This window comes from Pempheris klunzingeri, chromosome 15 (assembly GCF_042242105.1).
Source record: "Pempheris klunzingeri isolate RE-2024b chromosome 15, fPemKlu1.hap1, whole genome shotgun sequence".
Lineage (NCBI taxonomy): Eukaryota > Metazoa > Chordata > Actinopteri > Acropomatiformes > Pempheridae > Pempheris > Pempheris klunzingeri.
The window spans coordinates 20,722,052-20,748,834 of NC_092026.1; the positions used below are offsets into that span (position 1 = coordinate 20,722,052).

Sequence of the window (26,783 nt, forward strand, 5' to 3'; positions counted from 1 at the left end):
CTAGTTCATCTGCTACCTGTAGTGCCACATTATCTCCCAGGAGAGAGGAAACCGCTGCCACTCTCCTCCATCCTCAGTCTGTGATTATCACAGCAGCTCATAGTGACCGGCCTGAGGTGCTGCTGCCGACGACAGCCTTGGCCACCTGACATCACCGGCCTCAGCAGCTAAACAAAAATGGCCACGCTGTCAGACTGCAGCCCCTCACTTTCCAGGGGCGAGAACGAGCGTCCAGAAACCCAACATGTCACTGACTCACTCGGGCTGCAAACTGCAGAGAAGAAGCTGGATAGTTTTTCGTTGTTGTCTGATTTTCTCTGTAAATCTGGAGCAATCTGACGCTGTTCAACATAACGCATATAAGGAATTCACAGCTGCCGTCTCTCTGGAATCGAACGTTTGAAGCTGCATCACAGAATCTAACCCAGTTCTCTGGCATGCAGGGGAAAAAAATATCTGCTGAGGGGAAGTGTTTTTCACGACCCACTTTCACTGAGGAACGAGATGAAGATGCTATGTGTTAGGAATTCATCACAGCATCAGCCTTTCTGACAAGAGGAAGTTCAGCTTCAGGTGTTCATGGAGTCAAAATTGACCTTGATATGTGTTGATTTTATTTTCCCCTTTGCATTGTGTTTGCACAAATTGAACATCAAAGTGCAGATGTGCAGCTGTGCATGTTAACATGTGGACATCTGTTTGTTGTGGTGGGACACGTGAGACTAAATGAGCTCGAATGTAAAGAGGTCATGCGATAAATACAGTAAATGTGTATGGGCACAGATCTGTGGGAATGTGATTTGGCTGTGACAGCTAACAGTACATATTAATAATATAACACTGCTTTTAAAAAAAAAAATCATGAGAAAACATTTCAATTTGATTTCATGATCTCATGTTTGATCTCAGATGAGAAACAAACAGCCAAAATGTTTGAAATGATCAGTAGATCAACTGAAAATGTATCGATCAAGCAGAAGCCCTGAAGATTCTCGCTGATGAATGAGTCATTTATTTATTCAGTGATTTATGTATTCATTCTAAAGAAACCAAATATAAAAATCTTTGTTTACACTGTTAAAATTCAAATGATTTGAATGAATGATGATGAATTTTTTAAAATTCAAAAAAAAGTAATCATTGGGAGTGAATTTACAGTCTTTGGGTTTGTTCTGTTTTTGTGTGTTCAGGTCCCAGTGAGCTGGATCTCAGTCTACTGGGTGAAACCAGCAGCCTGGCAGACGTTGCCTGCAAGTACGATGAGGTACGACTACGATTCATTTCTGCTTATTTGAATTTTATAATGAAAGTTGTCAATATTCAGGTATGTATGTATGTATGTATGTATGTATGTATTTTCTGTCGTCCCTGGGCAGGAAACAGATGTGTAACACATACATAGTAACAAACCACACATTCACCGTAACAGCAACATCAGCTGCAACGGCAAAACTTGTGCGATAACAAAAAAGAAATCAGTTTTCTCTGATGCATTATTTTAATCTTTTGTTTTGTCTCAAATTCAGTCCTGTTTAATTCTTCTTAAAATACTGTAAACTGCGAGGCAAATACGAGAACTTTTCTGAGTACATTGCTGACAAAGTTCAAAGATCAAAATCTAGATAAAGAACAGATCTGATCAAAGAATTACACACAAAGACCTTGATTTTTCAACCATGAAATGTTATGATTAAGTTTGATACTAAACCGTATTAATGTCAGAGTCAGACAAACTGGGATAGTTTGAAAAATCATTTGACTTTTAACAAAGAAATTAGATTATTCAGGTAACTGTCAGTTTACACACACGCACATGCAGCCATAATCCCGAGCCAAAGCTGAGGAAAACAATAATGTCATCACAGTAACAAAGTTTGATCCCAGCTGCAGCAATTTTACCCACCAACAGTCCTCAGCATCCTTTAGCAAGACAATGAAGCCATAAACTCTTCGAGCGAAATGCATTGAAGACAGGAGAAAGAGCTAAATGTCAAACATCTAACTGCTGCACTTTCACCTCAATCATCCCGGTAATAACCTTGTTCGACTACTGTCATCTGCCATAACTTAATAACAATCTTATCGTCCTTTCACAGAATCAAATTTTAAAATCACCACCACAAATGAGCAAGAACCATCTTTCCCTCGTCCGCTTTCTTTCTCCCTGCTTTTTATTTGCAAAACATAACTGACAATCTGCAAATTATCTTTTCAAAAATGGCAGCCGCTGAACTCATTTCAAAGGCCGGATGATTCAGGGAGGCACATGTCAAGAGATAGAGACTGTCGTTGTGTAACGCTTGGCGAGGGCGCAGACGAGCATCATTCTTCCACACAATTATGGCGCTGCACTGAAGTATAACTCTGACCTTCTGTCTCATTTCCCATCCTCCAAGTGTCTGAAACAAATTGCTCAGCTCTCCCTGCCTCTTTCCCTTTAGCTTTTTTCTGTTTCTCCCACTTAATTTTTCCAACTCAAAGCTTTTTTTCTATTCTTTGGAGTGTTTCTGCCCGATGGAGGTTCTATATTGTTTTTCAGATATCTAACCAGGCATAGCTTTTTGGGGCATATTTTCTCTCTCAGCAGCAGTACACCTCCTCAAAGATAGACGGTGTATTGAATTCACACTTGGGAGCCGCACATAATAACTGTTTGCTTTTGGCTGCTCACTAGTGGAGAAGTTGGAGTATTTTGCTCAGCAGTAATTCAGTGGTGGCTGAGTAAAAAGCCGTCCTCTCTAACAACTGCTGTCATTTTCTCTCCCTCTCTCCTTCTCCTACTTGATAATACACACACACTTCTTTTTGTCTCTATTTCTATCGACACCTTACACTCCAACTATGCTTTTAGAAGAAAGGACCATCTTAAGAGGGATACTTTGCCAATTTTCAACCGGGTTTGCATCATTAAAGTGTCAGTCGTACATTTACCAGCTCCAGGGCTGTTAACAGGCTTAACAGTAAAATAACAGAAATTATTTGATTGTAAGTCAGTTATTATATTGAACAATGGTAAACTGGTAAGTGAGCTGGGATAACGAGCAGGAAGCTCTCGGAAAAGTTTAATATTGTTCATTTGCACATGCCAGAAAGTCAGTTCAAATCGGCAAAGTCTCTCATTTAATAGGCTACCACATGTCCCCCTATTGTCATTAAATGTAGAGGTTATGTAGAGGTAATGCTATTCAAGGGGTTGTTTCGTGTTTCAGAGTCAAATGAATCACTCCATCCCTGTCCCTTCTGCATCAATGGATTGATTACAGTTTTTTTTACACAACCTGCTGTGTGTAATTGATCAGGATAACTACTGTGATTCTCCAAGGACAAATGTAAATCTACTCCGACAAACATCTCCAAAAAAGTAAAGTAAAGTAAAGTTAAGGAGAAAAGAAGTACTCTTTTCCTAATGAAAAACTCTTGGTCATCCCTTAGTTGTAAACCTTAAGCGAGGCTGATTAATGATTATTGACCAGTGAGACCCACTCTTCGTTGTCACATTCAGAGTCTGGATAAAAGCTCGTCTATGAACACAACGCAGGTCACCCCTGAATAGGAAACCACAGAGCGTCTCAAGGATGAGTACAGAGCAAACAAAAAGCTCGGTGAGGACTGCGCCGTCCCTGTGTGGCCCTTCACATGGTGAGCAGTGACACTCTTTTCTGTGAAGTGGAACAAAGCCGGCGTGCAGCCTTGTCATCCCAGATTTTTGGCCTCGGATTTGAGACGGAGATGGATTTTGTTAGCGTGCTGATCCACAGGAGGTGACAGAGAAGGGGGACGCAGCGGCTATTTTTGGGTCTCTGGTGTCAAATCTCATGGACATTTTTCCTCCAATTATTTCTTGTTTTTCACCACTTCAAATTTATTCCTGATGAAAGAACTACTCATGTGGATGTGCCTTGAATTTCTGAGTCCGTTCTGTTGTTTCATGGTGTATTTTTCCTTTTTCACATTAGTATCTAACTGAAAATGAACAATGAAAATGTTGTTTTCAGTGTAATAATGACACTTACTTGCAAAAAACACCAAAAGGTAAACATTAGATTAGGATTATGATGATTATGTCATTCAGAATACATAAACCAGAGACTCTCTCAGGGATGAAGAAAAGCAATCAACCAGAAATTATTTCGTCAATTTTATTGCAGGAATATTCCTCCAAGTATCCAACAAACAAACTTCTCAGACCCGTAACTGCAACATAATGCATCGCTCTGCCATTGATCCTCATGTCCATTCTTTATTTCCTCAGATTATAACAAAGTAAATTACTTTGTCGTCATGTTATTGCCTTCATGTAGCTCCAGAGCTCTGCTGTAAGATGTCTGTTTGAAAAAAGAAACAGATAAAAAAAAAAAGAATTATATCAAATAATTATCAAACAACAGAAAAAGTAGCACAGAAAGTGCTGCTGTTGAATATATGTGTGACTTTACTGCAAAGGCACAAAATCTAAAATTATTAAAGTATTCAAGGCTGTACTTTGCTTCAGTACTGTAAGTGACGCTCAGATGATTGGATGTGATGCAGCAGCTTCCTTCGTGATGATGACGATGACGATGATGATGATGACGAGCATTGTTCAGCCTACCAGAGCATCTCCCGACTCATTTTGACAGACATGACAGTTCAATATCGCGGTCCTGAGGTTTGAAAATAATGAGCTGAGGCCGACAGTCACGGCTTATTTGATTAGTTTGCACAGGTGACTCACGGGGTTCGTCTGAGTTAAAGGAATTGTTCGCAGAAGTAACGATTGAGAGATAACTTGTGCAACATCATCGGGCAGCTCCATTTGATTTCAGCGCCACTGTTCACTAATTTGGAGTGAACAGTTTGGATGGATTACCGTGTTATCTAGTACAGACAATCACAGTCATCAGAAGATTAATCTGAATAACTTTGCTGATCTCTTGACTTAAGTTTCAAAACTTTAGATGATTATGTGAAATTATGAAAAAAGTAATGAGTGAAATCCAGTGATATTTGATGTTTTTGAGTCATAATGATTTTGGTCACCATCTGACTTTGTTTCCTGAAGGTTCATCCATATTTTGATTATCCATTGATTCCACCACTAGTGCCAATCTGGTAACGATTTGCACATTATGCCTCACCGGCCGTGACATTTACTCCCGTCCTCATACAGAAACAATAGAATAGCTTGATTTCCAGTGACTGGATGAGGACCGGCCACAAGCAAGCAAATAACTTATGTATGTAATGTTGACTTTGCAGTTTGATTAGGTTTAGGCACCAAAACTGCTTGGTTTGGTTTAGTACAAAATAAGTACATTAGTTACAGTAAAGTCATGTGACATATATGACGTAACTTATATTAAATATAACGTAAATGATGTCAGTTACACTGTGGTCGCAATTTGGTTAGGGTTTTGGAAAAGATCAGTTTGGGTTAAAATAAGTATGTTAGATGTGGAAGTGAAGTTATGCTACAACTTGATGATGCAACTTACGTGAAAAGTTATGTTTGTAAGTGACGTAAAAGGTGAATTACGTACATGACGAAAGTTATGCAAGTTAAAATGATGAAATGTTGACTTTTGGTGTCACACGGGGCATGAACAGAGCTCTCCTGAGTGAAAGTCCAGTGTTTGAGCCCACGTCTCCACCCCGGCCTCCTCCACCACTCTCCCTTGTATTAACTTCCTTGTTTTCGGTTCGAGGCCAGGCTGGGCATTTGCTGTAAAGATTCATGCTCCCTATTGAGAAATAATTTAACCCCGCGACCTTCCCGCTGGCACTACATTTAGGCCCAAAGTAACAAAGAAGCAACCCAAAGTCTCAGCGGTGATTTACACAGCGATCTATACCATTACACAACAGAGATTTGTCAGCCAGTAGAGATCTAGCTATTCTGTTTCTACCGATGAGGTCCAGCTATCTTTCTAAGAATTTTTTGTGGCCACAGGCGGCTTTATTAGAAAGTGGATAGTGTCGGAAATGAGTGAGAAAGAGAGAGGGGATGACATGCAGCAAATCGAATTGAACCCGGGTCACTGCGGTTAGGCTATGAGCCTTAATGGTATGCACCCTACCAGCTGAGGCGCCCCTGGCTGCTATCTCTTTAATATCTCTAGTTGTATTAGACTATGAGAAGGACTGCAGGGCAGTGTTGGATTACACAAATGTTACATAAATGGGATGAAGTACGTTGATTTTGAAGATATTTGTCATTTAATCTACAGCTTATCCAACTGTTTCTAAGGGGGGCAAAATCAGTTGGTCCTCCACTTTGGTCCAGATCGAAATATCTCACCAACTATTAGTTGTTTTGTTTGTGTAGGAGCTTGTGTTTATGACTGTGCATGTGTTTCTGAGTGTATCACATCCCACAGCTTATCATCAACTTACAGTATCAACTTCCCAAAAATTAAGAAAAATAGTCTTTGTGTGTCTGTGTGTGATTGTGTTTATATACATATCTTGTCTCCATCACGTGGAAGCAATGCTTGCTGTGCATGTGTCTCTCTCTGAGTCATCAGACCAGTTGGTGTACCCACATGCCAAGCTGGCTCGTCGTTGGCACCCAGCACTCCCCCACACTGACGGCATTTATTTAACACCAACAGAGCTCAGCCACATGGCTAAATCACAACCATTAGAAGTCAGTTTCAGAGGAACTGGAGGTCATGAGCTGGTTATAGATTGAAATAGCAATTTGGCAAACTTTGGCACTTTAATGTTAATAAGTTTGTTGAATAGTTAAGCGACTTCTTACTTTGCTCCTTTTATCATTACTGCATTCTCTCTACGTACGTGTTTTCAGGACACTCAGTGCCGTTCCTCTTGGGAGGACAGTCTCTAATCACCTTCTGCTGAGTGATCTCAGGGGTGTTTTGCTGTAAACATTACAATTTCAGTTGTTGTTACATGTTAGGCTCAACCATGGACCTGGGTTAGAGGGTTAGGGGGTCTAACCCCAACCAAATTCAATTTACAGGCCTTCTTGGTAGCATGCTGATTCTATCTGATGAGGACAAAATATCAAAACATCAGAGTTGTATTACATAGATACGATATAAAAAAGTTTTATTATCTATCCAGTGATAGCAGAGCAGATGCCTTTTTCCTAATATCGTTTTTGTCTTTTTACACCTGATACAAATCTGGTATGTGTCGGCTTTGTTGCTCCATAAAATGCAAAAACAATTACATCAAATTTCTTGGGCACTGTTTGAGAATAATAAGAACAGCATTATGTTTTTCTATCCACGCTCATCTCACGCTGCATTTATGTGCGCATTAGAGGTTTGTCTCTCAAATGTGAAGTCAGACGCTCAGTTTTCACACGTTCAATTAGTTTTTGGTTGGAAGTGAAAGGAAACATGGAGGTGCTGAAGCACATGATGTATTTTGAGAGCTGCCTGCCTCGAGACAATAGAAGCCTGTTTCTTGTCCCCGGTCAGATTTTTGCAAATGTGTTGCACAATTTGCAACAATTTATTTCTGCTGCCAACAAACATCATAAGCTTGTAAATTGTGTTGGATGATGAAGCTGTGAAACACACTGAGGACAACAGTGAGATTTTAAAGGAACATTCAGATTGTGCGTCCTTGTTAGAGACTTAAATGCAAGAAGTGATCTGTACTCTTGACATTCCCTCCGTACTCCCACAACTTGCCATTCGCATGACTGACTTTCTGCATGCTTTTTAAAAGATCCATTAACATTTTAATTTTGAACCCTCTCTGCCCCGTCGTTATTTGAATAGAAATGAGACAGCACTTAACTTAGAGTCCATTAGGCTTTAAGGGGTGAAATATTGAATACATTACAAATCATTCATTTACATTATTAAATCATCCATTCAGTATAATTTGTTTGTTATCTGTATTTGGTAATTTGTGTCTTTACATTGCTTACTGCATTTCTATAAATCCAAAGTGTTTGAAGTTATCTTCTTTATTCATTCTTTATACGTGTCTTTGTCCCGTTGACACTCTCACTGTGTCACAATACATTTTTAATTTCATCAGCAACACGTGGATACACTGCATTTTGGTAATTGGATGTTAAACATTGTGTCCCCTAAACATTTATTGAGATATTAGATGGCATTGCAATGATATCTTTGTTTCTTTGCTTTGTTGCAGGAAGTTGTTTTTAGGTTTAAAAAAAGCTCCCATGAACCCACAGTGCACAACGTGTTGAGCACCAAACGGCAGACAGACGTTTAGCGTAATGTAGGTAATGAGCCCAATATTTCCCTCAGGAGCCGGTGTAGATAATATACCTATATGTGTAGGTAATATGCCAGTGTTGTGTTGTTTAGCTGCCCCCAAGTCGACAGATCATCGACAAAATCAACGAATGCAGCTTTAAGTTAAAGCAACAATCACTGATCTGTGGAGCTGATAGGAACTACAGTCAGGTGATAATTATCTGTCTGTTTATATTGCACATAATTATTTTATCCACTGTTAATATAGAAATATTGATTATAATGCTTTAAATCATTTGAGGGTTTGGGATACTGAACAACTTAATTCAGGGAAGGATTTACCTCCTTTTATTTAGTAACAAAGTTTATACTAAATGAGGACAAATTTAATATCTGGCTTAGCAGGACTAAAAGGATTAAAAGTCATTACTCTGAATATTATCCTCTTATTTTGTACTTTCTTTAACCCCTTTTAATATTAGTGTTTCTATCTGGTGTCACCACACCATTATATCATATGAATTCAGGATTTTTTTTTTTTTTTAAACGCTAACACTCGAGTCATCAGCAGGTCGTTTGTTCCAGAATAATGCAGATAGCCAAAGGGATAACCACAGGAACCTGCAGCAATGAGACTTGGGAGAAATTCTTTTCGAAAAGGGGCTCATGTGGTCCTGAGTTTTAATCAAATGAATCAGAGATCCTCTAGAAACAGATGAAACCAAGTGGAAAATGTCTTTCAGCCAATTTTCCTGCCCCAGTTTGACCCCAACATGCGTTTGTAACTCTGTAATGATGATTCAGTGAATGAGGCTGCTGTGTTTCAGTTCTCCTCCAGGCTCAGAGCATGTGTTTGCTCCAGGGAGACTGAGGGTTTACTCAGCACTCCGCCTTGTTCTCTCTTCTCAAACACTCTTTCATCTCGGTTTCTTTTCTCTCTTTCACTGAGACTTTTTTGTCAAATGCTGTCAACTCTTTTGTTTTAACGTTTTTTTGCGTCTCTTGCTCGATTGACTCTTGTTTCGTCTTCACAATATTTGTCAAAATGCATGTGGATGCATACTTCTGGTCTGAATGCTTACAGGATACAATTATATTATAAAACAGTGTACTTTATGGTGTTTAAACATGACGGCACTATCAGAGTTTTGTCATGTTTAAATGCAGAAAGCTAGTAAAGAGAAGGAAAAGCTTTTTAGGGACATGGTAACCTGATGGAAACGCAAAGCATCCTGAGTCCGACTGATGAGCGAACTCAGTCCTGCAACATTAAGAATCTCTGCACCGTTAGATGATGACCAATTACATCTAATGTAATATGTACCATGCAGTTTATAATCCAACTAGACAAAGACTCCTCACAATTTAGAAACTGGAACTAGGAAAAGTCTGACTTTAACTAATAATTAATTAATAGTGTAACATCATAGCTGCCAAATATCGTATTTTTCTATTCACTGACTAACTGATTACGCGACTAATTGTTTCAGCTGTGGCCAGTTTTGGCCATGTGCTGTCCGTCTCCTCCTTTATCTCAAGATCTTGTTGCAGAAATGCATACAATTAATAATACTATAGCCATAATTTGTAGCAAAAGCGCATCAATGGCAAAGCATACTGAAAAATAAGAAGAAAAGATGCATGTCAGACGTGAGTACATGCAAAATGAATGTCAAAACAATGTTCATCCGAAGGTCTCTGTCTCACCAGGGTGAAGATGAGGAAGAAATTGGACACGCTGAAGGAACCACAGAAAGTGAGTTGGTGAAATGAATGTTGTTCGCAGTCGTGTGATCTGTGATGCTGCCTGAGATCCAGTTGGAGGGCAGGAAGTAAAACGCAGAATGAAAAAACCCATAATGTGCTAGTTTAGATGATAATACCAGAGAAAAGGATAACCGGAAAAACACAACATGTGTTGGACGTGCTCCCTATGTTATGAAGGACACAATATGCATAAACACAGTATGCACGTTACCTTTAAAGAAGTGGTCAATGTACACACAAGCATTATCTGACTCCGCTCCTCCTCACCAAAGATGGAGGCTCACAAGTCATAGTTTGCTTTTTCAGTCGGTCTCTTGCATTTTTCCCGCATTATGAACAACTTTAAGTACTTGATAAAAGCTCCGTGTGGTTTCTCTGTTTGACTTGAGCACCCATAACTTCCTGCCCTCCGTCTGCAGTTGGCACCACAGCAACGAAGTGACATGACATCATCTGCAAACATGCTATTGATTTTGAGCGAATGAAATAATTGATGATTTTGATTGATTGTCTGCATAAACAGTCAAAACGCGAACACACAAACGTGCTCCCTGCTGTTTTTCTATTGGCTGCTCAATACAACACCACATAATATTAACAAAGCTTTTATTAGGAGTCACATATTTATCCCCCTCTGCTTTCTTTTATGAACTAGCAGCTGACTCCATTCAGCATTTCGTCACACTCACACACACACACACACACACACACACACACACAGGCCTGCAGGGAGAAGTTCATTCAGGCATCTGGTGAATACGGTTACATGACACATGGCATTTACTGAGATGGAACTGTGTGTGTGTGTGTGTGTGTGTGTGTGTGTGTGTGTGTGTTTTCATCAGCATTGCTCTGCATCAACAGAATTGATTGTGTAATGGAGGGGGAGGAGGGCTGGTCTGTTGATTCATTGTTGCCAGTTCGACCTGATGTTTATCTCGTCAGCTAGCTGTCGTTATGCGCTAACATCACCCTGCAGCAGGCGGAGGACAGAGGAGGACAAATGAGGAGGAGGAGGAGGAGGAGGAGGAGGAGGAGGAGGAGGAGGAGGCCAGCCTGATTAAAGGAGAACAAACCTTGCGTTTAGTTGACATGTTGGTTGGCAAATTTGCAGCTTTTCAAAAAGCTGCAAAAAAGAAAAAAGATCACCTTCTCCTCTACTATAATTGGCTGAACTGCTCCGCTGGACCAAACACATAACTACATGTTATCATAGCATCACTGGCAGAATTGTTGCCACTGCTAGTTTACCAACTGTGAGAACGCTCCCATTGAAAAATTAAAATGTTGGCATTGATTTTTTTCAGTAAGCAGTTTAAGAAGGTTGTACTTATTTTACACAACAATAATAATAATATATACCAAGTTACACGTCACATCTTTAACTGTTGGTGAACACACTCTTCATAAAACTAAATTAATAAAATCATTCATAATGTCAAAAGCACATGCTAGAATTACATCCTGTAAAGTTAGATGGGACGCCTTTTTTTAAAAAAGAATTTATATCTGTGCACGTCCCTGGAATTTAGTATATGGCACATATTATATTCACTTTGTTAAAAGTAATTACGACACAGCTTCTGTTCCTTCATAACAAAGAAAGTGCTGGAAAGACATCCCTCTCTGAGCATAAGAGGATTAGTCTTAATTATCTCTACTCCCAGAAGAATGTGGGTATACAGTAGACGTCGACACACAGCAAATATGAGCAGAACCAGACTTTAAGTCAGATGAAAGGTTTATAATTGCGGCTTTAAGAGTTATAGTAGTAGAATTGTAAGTTAAAACTGTAAGTTAGTATACTGAATAATAGATAGAAAAGGCTGCTAAATCCTTCTTTGTGTTTACCCAGTTTATTTATTCTCTTTGGCTTATAACCAGGACCCAAGTACTTCATTCCATGCCATCTCAAGTGGAAATGTGTGCTGGTATGACAAATAAAGATCCTTGAATCCTTATTTTACAGCAGAACATCCACCAGCAAACCTTTTCACTGCATTTGTTTTGTCTGCTTGTAGAATGAGAAGCTAATTAATGACAGTAACAATGGCACTGGAACAGTTTTTAATTACAACTGTGATTGACAAGTCAGACTGTCCACTGTGATGAATGTCTGGAACACCTGAAAAAGAAAGTTTAATTTGATTTCATGTACTCGGTGCATATCAGGTCACAAGTCTGTAATTAGTACTTTTTTGTTTTTATCAGAAATGTGTGTTTACATTGATACTCAATTATATACAACTCTGCCATATATATAGTTTTAACTTAAACTAAGCTTTTTAATATTGATATACTGGCCATGTATGTTGACACTCTTACACACAGAAATAGACATAAAGCAAAAAATAAGGACAAGAATGCTGAAAAACGATTAACAAACATTAAACTACTATGCGCAGGTTTAAATATATATATTAGAAATTATATCTGCAAAAAAACAACAATAAGATCCAGTAGAAGTCGGTTTCTAGTCTGTAAGTGTAGAAGTGCATAGTGAGCATTGAAGTCATAATGTCAATCGATTTCTCACTTACAAAGGAGCTTGTGTGTGTGCTGATCCGCACTGCATGTTCAATTCTGTTTTCTTTCTTTCCTCTGGCAGATTATTGTAGAGAACAGAAGAAACCAAAGGTCATCTTCATGATGGGTACGTACATGTTGTGGATCACACACACTCACAGCACTGATGGAGGAGCCCACCTCATTAGGAAGAGCTCAAAGCACACTAACACAGGCAGGATAATAATGAGGAGCTGCTGACGGGCTGTTAGTTAGCTGGCCACACACACACACACACACACACACAGTAGCGTTGAGTTGATCAGCCGCTTTGACAGTTTTCTACATGTTTCAAGTGAAGTGAAGTGAAGTGAAGTAAACTCAGACTGTAGCTGTGTTGAAAAAGCTGTGCTCAGAAGCGTCTCGCTGGAGGGGAGACGACAGACGTCTGTTCTCACAGGGTCTCGCTCATTTCAGGCGAAAGAAGGAAACTTCATGAAGTGATTGAGAAAAGTTCCAGCACAAGAACCATGTTGCTCCTATAGAATTTCACATGTTGTTTCAACACTGTTCATCAGTAGGAAACAATGGATGAGAGAATAGCAGTAGAGGAAGATGTAAAGCTGAAGTAAAATCACCACAACACACCGATACAAGTCGTCCTACACTTAAAAAAGCCATGAAAATAAATGTGACAAAACACCAGTTTAAGTGCATCTAACTACACTTAATTCTCGATAGATAGATAAACGCCTTTATGGGGAAAATACACTGTGAGTGTATTTATCAATGGTTGTATTTATTATGGACTATTTATCTTCTACTGCTGTTTTCAAGATGATTTCTTTTGAGACCTGTGTGTGTGTGTGCGTGTGTGTGGTTACCACTGATAAACATTTTGAGTGAGTGAGCAGGTGTTACTTTTTCATATATTGTTGGTTTCCAGCAGTCTTTTACCTTTAATTTACATGTAATGACACTATTTTGTCAGTTTGGGGCTTTTTGTTGTTTTCAGATCAGCGGAAAGATTAAATTCACTGGTTTGAGCATCTTAGATTTGATATTTTTCTCTGGGACACACACACACAGACTCTTCCTTAACATCGCCGCCATAGAAAAATACTTGAGATAGACCCATTAAAAGATTATTGAATCAGTGCTCTCTTTCACACCCATACAGCTGTGTGTATTAGTGTTAAAGCCAACATGACAAATCCCCACTGATCTGTATCAACACCAGTTTGTCTAAATGTTTGAGTTACACCACACAAGCTTTCTCCCCGTAGGAGCAGATCATCAGAGGAATACATACATACATACATACATACATACATACATACATACATACATACATACATACATACATACATACATACATACATACATACATACATACATACATAGCATCATGATGCCACATATATATATATGTGTGTGTGTGTGTGTTTTGTAAACAAAATTATTAATACTTCTCTTCATCTCTGATATTTCAGTGAAATTTTAGATTATTCTATCTCTTGGAGATTCAAACAGTTATTGAAATGACACCACATGAAAAGTTTCAAGGGGGTAAATTCCCATCAACAATCATGACATCACTTGGTTAATTCTGTGTTATAAACTGATCATATGTTTGTTTTTTTAACATAACAAATTGTCATCTACAAAGTAAATAGAGCTGTCGAATAGACTTGGTGTAATAAAGCTGCTAGCATCACCACTCTGCTTGGATCCAATTTAAAACTTTCACCACCCACTGTTCTGCCTGCAGGCTGTGAGTAGCAATATGTGAAATAATTCACACAACAGCAGCATTATGAATAGTTACGTGAACATGAACATAGATTACAGTCTATTTTTTCAGTCTGAAGTTTTTTTCAAAAATAACATGCTGTTGAAAAAAAATATATATATATTCCAGGCGGAATACATTGAAACCTTGAAGCAGCAATAATTCATTTCTTTGGCTACATGGGGGCAGCATTAAAAGCTATATTGCCATCTTATTTACACACTTAGTAGTCACAGAGCAACACTAGCGTTCATTTAAACTCATGTTTCTGTCATGTAAGTGAACCTAAATTCAATATTCACTCATCTTTTGGCTCTGTGTTTGGTCTTCACCAACTCTGGAGAGAAATAGCTGGCTCTTTAGCTGCTTAATGATCCACTATGTTCATCAGCTAGTCACTAACTTTATCTGTCTGCTGTTAGTAAGGAAGCGTATCGCAGTTTTATCTGAGCTTTTTTTCCACTGAAAATGGCTGCTGCTGAAAACGAAGTTAAGATTAAACCAAAAACTTCAAGCTGTGGAACAAAAATAAAACATGGGCCTCATGCAAGAATCAATGGTACGAATTCACTTGTTCTTAAGTGGCACGTACAAATGATTTAGGAGAATTTCTCGCATTCACCAACTTTCTTATATTTAGAATTCTCCCAAAGGTATGAACAAGTGGTCCAGACCTGTCATATCAGTCCTGTACAGATTTAAAAATGATACTGTAATTATGTAAAATAAAATCTTTAACAGACTTAATGCATATTTAATAATTCTGTTCACTAGATCATCATCATTATGATTTACTAAGAGGTTTTTTTATATTTAATGATTTTATTAGCATAGTTTGGTTCAGCAGCTTTCAGTTTCAGCAGTTGTCACAAAGATTAGAGAGATTAGAAAGACTTGGAGAGCTGCCTCTTTGTGCAGGTTACTGTCCAGGACCAGCCTCTGGTGCTCCTGACGGTATATCATCACCTGCTGTAGGGTTTTTTTTCCACCCTGACGTCTCCCCTCAGAATCTCTCATATTGATCATGGACCACTTTGCTTTACAGAGGCGTTCTCATTATTCTTCTTTTTACTCTTTGGTGATATTTTTGTGAATGAAAATTGTCTACACATAGTGGATACTGTAATGTACTCGACAGGTGCATTCATAAAGAGATACAATAAAGGTAAAAACATTGCAGAAATCATGTGTTTCCTTGGGAGGGAGGAATAAGATTTTCTATTTTTCTTTATTTATAGCATTTCAAAAAGCCAAAATGCAAAGTGTTTCACAACAAGGAACAACTGACAAAGTGCAAGTAAACTAAATTGACTATATGTAGCTGGTTGGTTGTAGTGAGGTGGCTATTTACTCATGATGAGTCATCATCTGATGGAGCAAGTACTGAGAGAGGTATACCACAAAGTGAATCCTGCCTCAGTGATCATGTTTGTGCCACCTCATTGGACACGTCATCTTTCCAGCCGAGCGAGACATAACGCTGTCTTTGAAAACACTTTCTCTAGACTCCCTGACACAGCAAGAGGACACCTCACCTCTAAATAAAAAGTTAATGTTCCCCTCGCCTCCAACGTCACTCCTTTTAAACTTGCTCCTGTGCTGCTGATGATGCGAATTCGTCAGACTCTGCTGGTTTATCTGGTGAAGGGAAGAAGGGCTCAGATTCACTTGCTGCCCATCAAACCTCTTAAAAGCAGATGGAAGCAATCATCACAGCTCTTCAAGGAACGGAGAAGTAATTTGGGCTATAAAATAAAATAGCATTGTGTAGGGATTCAGGAGTGATGGTGCACGATCACAGACTTTAATGTGGATAAATACTGAAATGTGGATCCTAATTTGAGAGAAGAGTGTTAGGTGGTTTTACTCTATGTAGGTTTACTCATCCAAAACCACCCTGACTGTAGGAAAAGTTGAAGTAGCACAGTTGTTCTGCAGTGCTGCTTCAGAAAGAGGGGGTGACGCTGCCAGAGGGTAACGCTAATGTGAAGTTTCATTGCTATCTGTGCTTCCAGCCTTTTGTTTTTTCATTTCTCTCTGTTCCCATCTTCTCTCTTTCATGCTCTCATCCCGCTGTTCTCTTTGTCTTTCTATTTCCCACCTCTGTGCAGAAAATTACCATTTTTACCTTTGTAATTAGACTTACATTTAAAACACTGTTATTCACTGCTGTTGCTGTGAGAGGTAATATCAGTCGTTTCATTAATGTTCTAAACTGATGCAATGGTACTTGGCGTGTGTAGAAATGTTGAGAGAAATTTTGGATTTCTGACTCAAAATAGCTGACAACATGGCAGTGAATACAAACTGGCTGATGGCTGATGTCCAGACATTACATCCATCTTAGCACAGTCTAAATTATTCATTTTCTCAAAAGTCTCAAAAGCCTGAGCCAATTCTGCTGAGTGAAAAGAAAATTTTTTTTCAGAACACGTCTGCTTTTTGCTTTTAGTTTTGATTTGTGCACTGAGAGAATTTCCTGCTTGTGATCATCAGCAACATCTAAAACTGATGTCAATACCTGAAGCATCTCAGTGAGTGGAGGTGAGAAGTTTGTCTCTTCTGCAGCCCATTTGTCATTTGAACGGATTTATTTTTTTAACATAAAAAGTATTACCTGCCGAATCTTTTAGGAATAAGAATCACATAACTGGAATGGATTCAGAAATTAGATTACTTGAGAGAGATGTTTTTCCTCTATATGGTCCCTACCCTCTTGTTCCATCTCTGTCTCCGGCTCCATCTCATCTAATATAATCCCTTTGGCTCTTATTGAGGACAAAGTTATGACAGAGCTGTCACACATGGTGGAATGGTTCACGTTTGTCAAATATAAAACCTCCAGCTACCTCAGCATTAGGAGGGAAATGGTACAACTATCTGCCAAGGCTCAAATTGACTTGCAAAGCTGCAATATAACTTCAGTCTAAGAGACTAAATGTGGGATTCAAGTGACAAGGATGGGTGAAATACAAAACCCAGACTGAGAAATTATGCAAACATTCAGAGAGACATTTTTAAATAAGTATAAATAGTTTGGATGGTCCAACAATGAGTGTTTCAGTTTTAAACATGATAAGTTTGAAGACATTTAGTTTTTAATTTCAGATAGGCAAGTGCGAATGCTTGACAGACGGATGGATTAACGGGGTTGAACTTGTATAAATAACAGCGTATCATCAGCATAGTAATGAAAATGGAAATCATGGTAACATACAGATGAGAAGAGGGCCTATGATGGAGCCTTGGGGTACACCAGACGTAACTGTGAAAGTGTCAGACAAGTTATTATTATGAAGTATGTAATGAGTTTTGTTGTACAAATCAGAGTGAAACCATGCCTAAGTTGAACTGAGACCAAAAACAGAGCTGAAAGAGTGAATGTTGGACATATATTCTTCTGGTGAACAAAAACAACTCTAAATGAATGATAATGCTGCTCTGCGTCTACTGGATGCGTAAATTAGCAAGTGGTAGCTAATAAATTTGCCATATTAACTTAAAAGATGATGATAGGTCAGCGTTGTGTTCACAACTTGTCCTGCCCCCAAGTGTGCAGTAAAGGTTTAAATGAAATTTTAAGTGAAGCTGTAAAGGTGGGACCTTTGCTTTTCTTGAGCACCAATAAATAATCCTGTGTGCATATGTTTAATTTAATACATAACTCAAATGAAAAGCAGCATAAAGAGAGATTTCAGCACACTATAAAACAGCACAGAGGCACTTCATCTTGTTTAAAGCTCTCATGGCCTGTTTCAGATGTTTTTAGAGAGAGAGACAACTCTCTTTGCCCAGTTTATACAGAGAGTTTGACCTGCTTAACTACACTAACAAGCTTCTCAGGGCTTTTGCTTCATCCCCAGTGGGTCATTATTTTACTTCCTGGCAAAGGTGTCAAGTCTCAGAGGATTTCTGGGGTGTGGGTGGGAGGGGGTCTATGTTGTGTTTTGAGGCCGGTGAAATAGTCTGTAAATACGTGCTGAATGCACAATGAATTAATCCATAATCGCTGCACGTCCTTGATTTCTTATGCACTTTTTCTGGCTGTCACGGTTGTTCCTGGGTGAACTATGAGCCATGCTTGTAGCTGCTGTCAGAAGAAATGGTGATGAGGACGTTTGTTTCTGATTGCTGGGCAGCAACACTCCCACTCAGGGAGAATACTGATTAATGTGAAGCACAACCTGAGTTTTATCACTGTGTTCAAGCCTGGTTATGATAAATCACCACTGGTGCTTCACACAGCTGCATCACCATATAAGACATATGTTAACCTGCGATAACACACCTACAGACCTCACAGCACAGCAGTGGAGCGGATAGACTGCTGGGTATTTTTTTCTTTTTTTTTTTTTCTTTAAAGGGAATAGACTAAAATGTAATTGTAAGCATGGAGGATTAGTAAAACAGTGTTTTTACCAATTTTTCTTTTTGCTTTGTTAGAGTTTCTGTCTGCCTGCGTGTGCTCTTGTATTTCTATAATTTTGAGGACGAGGATTTTTTGACCTGGAAAGTGGAAAGGACTTTTTGGTCAAAGGCCAGTTTGAGGATTAAGATGTGCTTTTAGGTTCATCGACCTTGCTGGGAATTAAAACCGTTTAATATTGCTCCGAACAGCATCACCCAAAGGTGCAGTGAAGTACAGCACAGGAGAGAATGAACTTGGCTACTTTTCACCAGTCGTTAAGATCAGGGTGAGGTGCTAATAGTATTATGTCGATGTGGGACCTCACAAGTATAAAACTACTAACACTACTGTGTGTGTGTGTGTGTGTGTGTGTGTGTGTGTGTGTGTGTGTGTGTGTGTGTGTGTGTGTGTGTGGTCTGTGGTGTTGCACTGAGGTGGCGGGGCAGGTAGATTCAGTTAGAGGAGAGAAGATGATAATCATCTGTGATAACCTGGCTCTCAGCCTCTGGCAATGAATCAAACCTGTGATGTGCACCTACATGCACAGTTGCACACATACACACAGTTCCCCTGCCCACATGCAATTTGTTTCCTCTCTTATATCCTCTCCCATGTCACCTTTTGTGTGTGTGTGTGTGTGTGTGTGTGTGTGCTCTCAGGTGGTCCAGGCTCGGGGAAATCTCTCCAGTGTGAGCGGATGGAGGAGAAATTCGGCTTGCGTCATGTCACCCTGGGCGACCTGCTGTGTAGCGAGCTGCAGTCTCACAATGACAGAGGACGTCACCTGCGGGACGTCCTGGAGAGAGGAGAGCAGCTGCCGGAGGTCAGTGTGCTGCTGTCCCTCTACTATAAAGAGTATGAGCTGCAATTGTAGAGCTGCCAGGTGGAAAAGGCCTCTGCTTCTGGAGATGGTTTTTTTCCTCATTCTGTATCAAAGGTTAAGTGTTTCTTTTAGTAATTTCGAAAGTGAATCGATTTAAGTGGCAGATTGTGTTTCCAGTTTTTGAATATGCAGGCTCATTCCTTTGATTTTTTTTTAATCACAGATCCAGATATTTTCACAGATGTATATCTTTTCTACTGGTGATTAAACTGGGAGAGTTTCGTGTTCACTTGAGCCGTAATAGAGCTCCAAATGTGAGTCACAAAACACCGTGCACAGGATAGTGGTTTATTTTGTGAGCAAAATAATGAAAAGCATGGCAATACTGTGCGCTCCTTCCCTGTCTGATGAAATTTTGCCTGTCAGCATGACATGAGTCAGCACAACCTCAGTCCAGTCACTGGCCACTGTTCTAATAGTCAAAGATGGATTTAGGTTAGCCATCATAGTAGCACCTCCACAAACTGGGGCTGTGTATGCTGAGCAGTGTGTCTGTGGTACCTGCCTGAGTCCTCTAAAAAGCTCCGTGGCTGTTTTAATAAGATAGATTAACCTGTTAGTACAAGAAAAAAAGCTCGTTATCTAGGGATGATGAAATAATTAACTTGTGATCTTGAGATAACCGCATTAAAAAATGATTTTAGACATTCTCGGCTTCTGCACTTGCGGGGAAAATTAATGGGACTTTCAGTTGCAGGACCGGGGCTGGCTGCAATATCTCTTCCGTCTGTGCAACACCGTAATGCATTGTGGGTTAGGGTTAGGGTTTTGTCTAAAGCTGCTGGCAGCTGAGAGGCTGAGAGGATAATTAATGGCAGTTTATGAGGGAAGTGTTTCTTTGGAGCAAAAATGGAGGAGGAGAGTTTTAAAATTTACTATTAAAAACAATTTAGATTAATGTTTATACGTTTATTCAAGAAATTGACATTTCATCAGTAGTTTCTCTGTTTTAAAAGAAATTTCTGTATTCAAATGGAGGATATTAAGTATGAGCAGTGATTATAATTTGACTGGACATAGAATTAAATAATAAAGAACCACCCACACTGTTTGATAGGCAGGTGATCTCTGGGAGGATGAGAACAGAAACATGGCAGCAGTGAGCACTGTGCCAACAAAATAATACCTTAAATAACAAGATTTTACAGATTATTATTTCATAAAGACAGACAGCTGAAGACGAAGTTCTGTTAACAAATGCAGAAAGACAAATCCCTCCATGCTGTCACTGAAAAATTCAACATCCACCACAGCTCTCGGGCTGGGAAAACACTGATATACTATATAACATGTTGCTAAGGGCCTAATGAAATAAATAGAAGAGGGAGGACTGCGGAAAAAAAGATTATACAGTCAAGAGTGGTTGAAATAGCTTGCACAGAGATTGCACATCCACACACACACTGTACCAGACAGAGCTGGCTTATATTGGAGCAGGAAGAGCTACATCAATTCACTGACAGAGTGTGTAAACAAGTTAAATGAACCTCTAATATTCTGAGGAAAAACACATTGTCTCAGGAGAGGTGAATGTTCAGCAGACAGTAGACACTTTGTATGTAGATATACTGTATATGTACATACAAATAGTATGTATACTGTTTAGTATATGCAGCCGGCACTCTGCAAACACTGGGAGCCATTAAAATTCACTGTGGTCATAATATGGAGAAAAGTGACACTTTGATGGTGGCAGTGGTTTGTTCAGGCCACTGATACGATTCCATAAATTCTCCATAATATATAGTTGATATGAGTGAGGTGCAGACGACTGAGGGAGTCATTAATATTAAAGATCCCCTTCAGACATATTTTAAGCAGGGGTGGAAGAGATACTAGTGTGGTATTGTCACTGAAGTAGCAAAAATATTCTGTTGCAAATAAAAGTCAAGATTTCACTGAGTAAAAGTACAACACTATACAGTAAAATGTGCGTTCACGTTCAAGCTGCTGGAGGCGATGAGGTGAGGGTGTTAATCTGTAGTACGGCATTATGTTTTATATATTGATCGCATGTTTTGTTTGTAAAATCTTAATCTGTAAAGTAACTCCAGCTGTCAGAGAAATGCAGGGGAATAGAAGAATAAAGCTGCACAATATTGAAGAACTCCTTTTCCACCACTACTTTTAAGACTTAGATAGCCACCAATTTTATTTTCATGAATTCATTTTATATTTTTCAATTTGATATTTCAGAATTATCATGATTATGGATATAAAATAAAATTGAAATAAAAAAAAACAAATAAAAAAATAAATGAATAAAGATAAAAAAAAGACCAATTTAGATTATTTTCATCCGTCTTAAAATCTGAATGAATACTGGATCATGAATGACCTCAAAACAAGTTGTAATGTCTCAAAATCCTTCTCATATGTTCACATCTTAAACTCTGATTTAAGGAGAGCAACTTTTCAACTTCAGCAGAATAATGTGAAAACAGCCTTCTAGTGTCACACATTCATCATTCAGCAGGAGAAATATCATTAAGCAACACCATCAAATCCAATAAAATGATATAGAGTGTTAATGCAATGGGATTTAGCAGCCAGCTTTACACTGTGAGGATGAGCATTCATTAACAGCGTGGCTCTGGGGAAGGCAACAGCCAGTCTAATGGACCACAGTCAGTGTAATGGATTAATGGATTTCCATGAGATTTTCTACAGAAAGTCACGGCCCCATGAGGATAAATCCTAATGACTGCTGGAGGTCAAAATTTATACCTGGACAAGAGAAAAAAAACTAATGAATATCCTGCTGCACTATGAGCTTGTGGCTGATAATAGTCGCTCTGTACGCCTGCATGAATGTGGTTGGATGGCACCAGTCCAGCCAAGAAGCTGCCGTATATCCAAAAAATGTGTCCTAGCTAGTCTCCACATACCCAAAACTAGTTGATTAATTAAGTGAATTAATTGCAGACCATTTTGGCAATCAATTGATCATTGATCAGTCATTTTTTCCCCCCCGACACATTTTTGTTGGTTGGTATTTGCAGCCTTAGACTTCGATGTCCACATTTTTTGATCTGTACTAAATTCAATCACCTCTAATCTTATATATAATAGTAATATTATAATCTAATATATACAGGGACACTCACACAGGTTTTCTTATTTACTCGGGCTGATTAAACCTTCGCTCAGGTTGAAGTCTGGCAGAGTTATGCTGGGAATCAACATTCATATTCTTATGAATGTGTTCTCCTGTAAATTTGAAATATTTTGCCTCCCACCTTTCAGTGAAATATTAATACAAATAGGCCTCGAGTCACATTATAAATGCACTGTGGCAAGTGGAGGTGACAAATATTTAGCGTGCCGCATCTCTCATCACGACTGCAGAGATTATGAACAGTGATGCGGTTTACTGCTGGTGATTATTAATCCTCAATAATATGCCGCTGGTTGCCAGCAAGCTCTTTAATTCAGCCAGAGTCTGTGACATTTCACATCAAAACACATCCCGCCTGTCACTCACATACACACACCGTCATCCCTGCTTCACATGTTCAAAGGTGTATACATCTGTGTGTGTTCCACTTGCAGGGTGTCGGCCTGAACGAGCCGCAAATATTGATTGGACTCCACACATGACTAATTTGAGAAGAAATTTAGCGCGGCTGTGTGTCCATTCACTCCGCCTGACAAACTGGTGTCTGGATTTTTAGCCTTTTATCTGTCCAGGGAGGATTTATTGAGCAATATTTATGTTAATGATGTCACCACAGCCTTCAAACACAGAAATACAGCTGCTGACTACAGTGTTGGAGGGATTAATGGATAGAAATCAATTAGAATGATTTTTATAATTGATCATTCTTTCAAGAGTAAGTCAAGCAATATTCTACATTTTTCATACTCTCAGCAAATCCCATTAAAAGATCAAACCGAAAAGTATTGCCTGTGTATCAAAAGTCTGATGTATCTTATTGCTCTGTGCCACAGAGCTCTGAACTACTAAAATCACATCAATGAGCCACACTGTTGCACTGGATGTCATTTCTCTAACAATGAACACAAGCATTGCAGTTTCTTTTGACTCACTCACCATCCAGCAGCTGTAAACACTCGGTCTGGGTATCATTACCTGCATTTGATCCTTTTTTGGACACAGATCTTGACAGAAAAGACTATTTGTATGGTTTTACTCGCTGCCAATCACCGCGACTGTGACTGGCCCACTACTGCAGCAGCTACGACCCATAAAGTCTGTGGTGGTGAAGTCGCACATGGTGTATAGGCGTTGTAATTTTCTGAGATGATATCCTGCCCTAGTAAATGTTCAGAGCACCAGATGTGTGTTAATCCACCGCTGAAAGTAGTCCCCAACAAATGCACAGTAGCTGAAAACTACAGTCCCCAGCTGCTTCAGGAGATCGCTTTGAAAAAAAGAAATGAAAGAATTAGCGTCCTATCTTTAAAGGATGTCCATGGTCAGCAGGAATGAAAGGGTCTGAGGCTGAGAACACAGACACAGAAGGCAGGTCAGAAAATCTTTAGAGACGAACTAGTGATTTTGATCTTTTCATGGGATTTGCTGATAAGAAATTATAGCGTCAGCTTTATCATGTAAGTCACGTATCAAACAAACAATTATTTACTAGTTCCATTTGCTGCTTTTCTGTTTTATATAATTGCAAATTGAATCTTGTATCTGGATAACTGTTGTTTTACTATTGTGAAATCGTACTGGTAGTTGTGACGGGCATTTATTGCAATCTTAAGGCAGCAAATAATTATTATCTTATTATCAGTTGATATTCTGCCATTTGCCTTTGTGATCATCATTTCATCTATAAAATGTCACAAAATGTTATAATTTCATTTACACTCCAAAAAGGTCAGGTTTTAGGTTAACTGCCATATAAAAGCCATAAAATCTTCACACTGGAGAAGCGGGAAGCAGCAAATATTTGGTGTTTTTGCTTTATAAAAAAAATTACTAAAACGATAATTCAACCGGAGAGGAACTCAGAGTGCAGACCTCTGCCAAGTCCAATAGTCCAATCTGCTATGATACGCAGATCTGCATGTGCGTGTGAGATCTGCTCCAAAATGTAATTAGTCCTTCCTCCTCCCAAGCTACACCCTTCTGGCAAAGTTTCCTTGAAATTTGGCCAGTAGTGTTTTCTGTGATCCTGCTGACAAACAAACTGACAAACAGCTGCAGATTAATTTTCTCTCAAAATAAGCTAATCATTGCAGCTCTACAACATTTTCTGACCTTTGAAAAGTTAATTAGATTGACAAATGGATTAATAATTAAAATAATCATTATAGGACTACAAATGCTGATGACACATTAATGACAAGAATCCCTGAGGTTCTGAGAAGTGCATTAAGATTTGTTCTGCACAAAAAGCCTTTTATTCTGTACTGAATATATGAACTGGGGATTGATGGCTGAGGCTGTTGAACTGCAGTGACTCAATGGAGCGTCCACGTGCTGAGATTTCTAGTCTTAAAACACACAGTGTGACAGCACAGTCTAGGACACTTTCACCCCTCCTGAACCGCTGTGAGCAAACAACCTGCTGATCAACACACTTCCACTGCGAGGACCAAAAAACGCTGTCGAGCCTCTAAAGGAAATGACACAACAGTGTTAGTGATATATTACTTCCTCACTAGATTTCTGCTGGATTTCGTACTCCTATCTATCATGGAAACATGAAAACTCAGAGATCCGTCACTATTGCAGTTCCTTAGTCTGCAGCACGGGTAAATAAAAGTCACATATGATTTAATGCCTTTGCAGGGCCACTCTGACACTGGCTGTGACTCATGTACTTTCTCCATTCACTTTTTCTGAGAAGATCTCAGGAATAGGACAGCGAGGACAAAATCCACACAAACTCACATGTGACATGGTTGCAGCTGGCAGACCTCTCCAGAACGGCACAAAATGAGGCACCACGGGATGGCCGGCCTTGTTTCATTTTAACCTGCAGCAACTGTCGGATCGTCTGGCAGTCGCCTCAGACAGAGAAAAATAAATGAGACGAGAGCTGAAATCCTTCGACTGGAAAACTAAATGTTGAGCAGAGGAGTGATGAAATATAAAAAAAGACTGAAAATATCCTACGCAAGGAGCTGTTTGCAGTTATTCATGTAAAATGTAACAAAAAATGATTGTAGTTTAAATTACACATTATTATTTTTTAAATGGTGCACAATTTTGCTCAGAGATATAATTTCTGGATGACTGTTATATTCCTCTTTCTGTAGGCATGAGAGACCACAATCCCCCTCATCAGGATTTTAAACATTGGTATATTTATTTCTTTTCCATTTCTGGTTCACAGGTTCATGCTTTTTCTCACTAATGGCATTGATTTTATTAACACTCAACATTGTGACTGAGGCATTTTTCTTCAATACACCCTGCACGCAGAGACTCTTTAAAAATAAGCTTTTGAGAGCAAAACAAACAAGGAATACAACAACAGAAAACATGAACTGTAAAATAAAAATAATAATAATTTGGGTTTTACATGATTTCAAGTCATCAAAAGTGGTCATTGAAGACGCCCACGCAGATTTACTTTAACTTTGTGTCATCTCAGTGAAGAAACCCACTTTCGAGCTTTCAAGCAACGCGCAGCTGTCTAAGCCTCTTACAGCACATTGAGGTCATGTCCTTTGTGTTCACAAACAGTCATCGGCAAACGCTTATTTTTCTCTTGTGTGAGTGAGATAGTTATGAGAGAGAGGTGGTGGGGGGTGGGGATGATTTAACAGAGGATGAATAATCCCACGCTGGGATTACTGACGTGCACCTCAACAGGTTTACAGCAGAGCACATTACAAAAACTACTGTCACACAAAATCACACCCACATCAGAGTTAGAGGTCTTATCTCAAAATGAGGTAAAAGGTCGACGTGTGTCTCACTGCTGGGTAAAATGTAAAAATACAGTACAGCCGATGCAGCCTTAAGTATTCATTGCATGTTTCCCCGTGTGAGAGCTTGGTGTGCAGACGTGGAGTCACACTGCGCTGATGGAAACATTCGCTCACAGCTGCATATTTCGAGATGAAAAAAAATCCCTTTATCCATCAATATTTAATGTGTTAAACCACCAAAAGTTGTGGATTGGTTGTTTTCCTGTGGGTGTGCATGATTTGCTGTATATCTGGCATCTCAGGGTCTCAGCCCGGGGGTTGGTGAGTTGGCCTCAGTTAAGGGCATATCTGGCTTTTGACAAGGTCATTTCATCTCGAAACATAAACTGTGGG

At 39.2% G+C, this 26,783-nt stretch overlaps 1 protein-coding gene across 1 annotated transcript in view; it reads left to right on the forward strand.

Annotated features, from left to right (window-relative positions):
• ak5 (adenylate kinase 5) overlaps positions 1-26,783 on the forward strand; it is a 70,901-nt gene that overhangs the window by 38,226 nt on the left and 5,892 nt on the right. The window contains exons 8-11 of the mRNA XM_070844721.1: positions 1,191-1,264; positions 9,894-9,939; positions 12,559-12,603; positions 19,315-19,478. Of these exons, the coding sequence (XP_070700822.1) occupies positions 1,191-1,264; positions 9,894-9,939; positions 12,559-12,603; positions 19,315-19,478 (329 nt within the window). The remainder of the gene's footprint in view (positions 1-1,190; positions 1,265-9,893; positions 9,940-12,558; positions 12,604-19,314; positions 19,479-26,783) is intronic.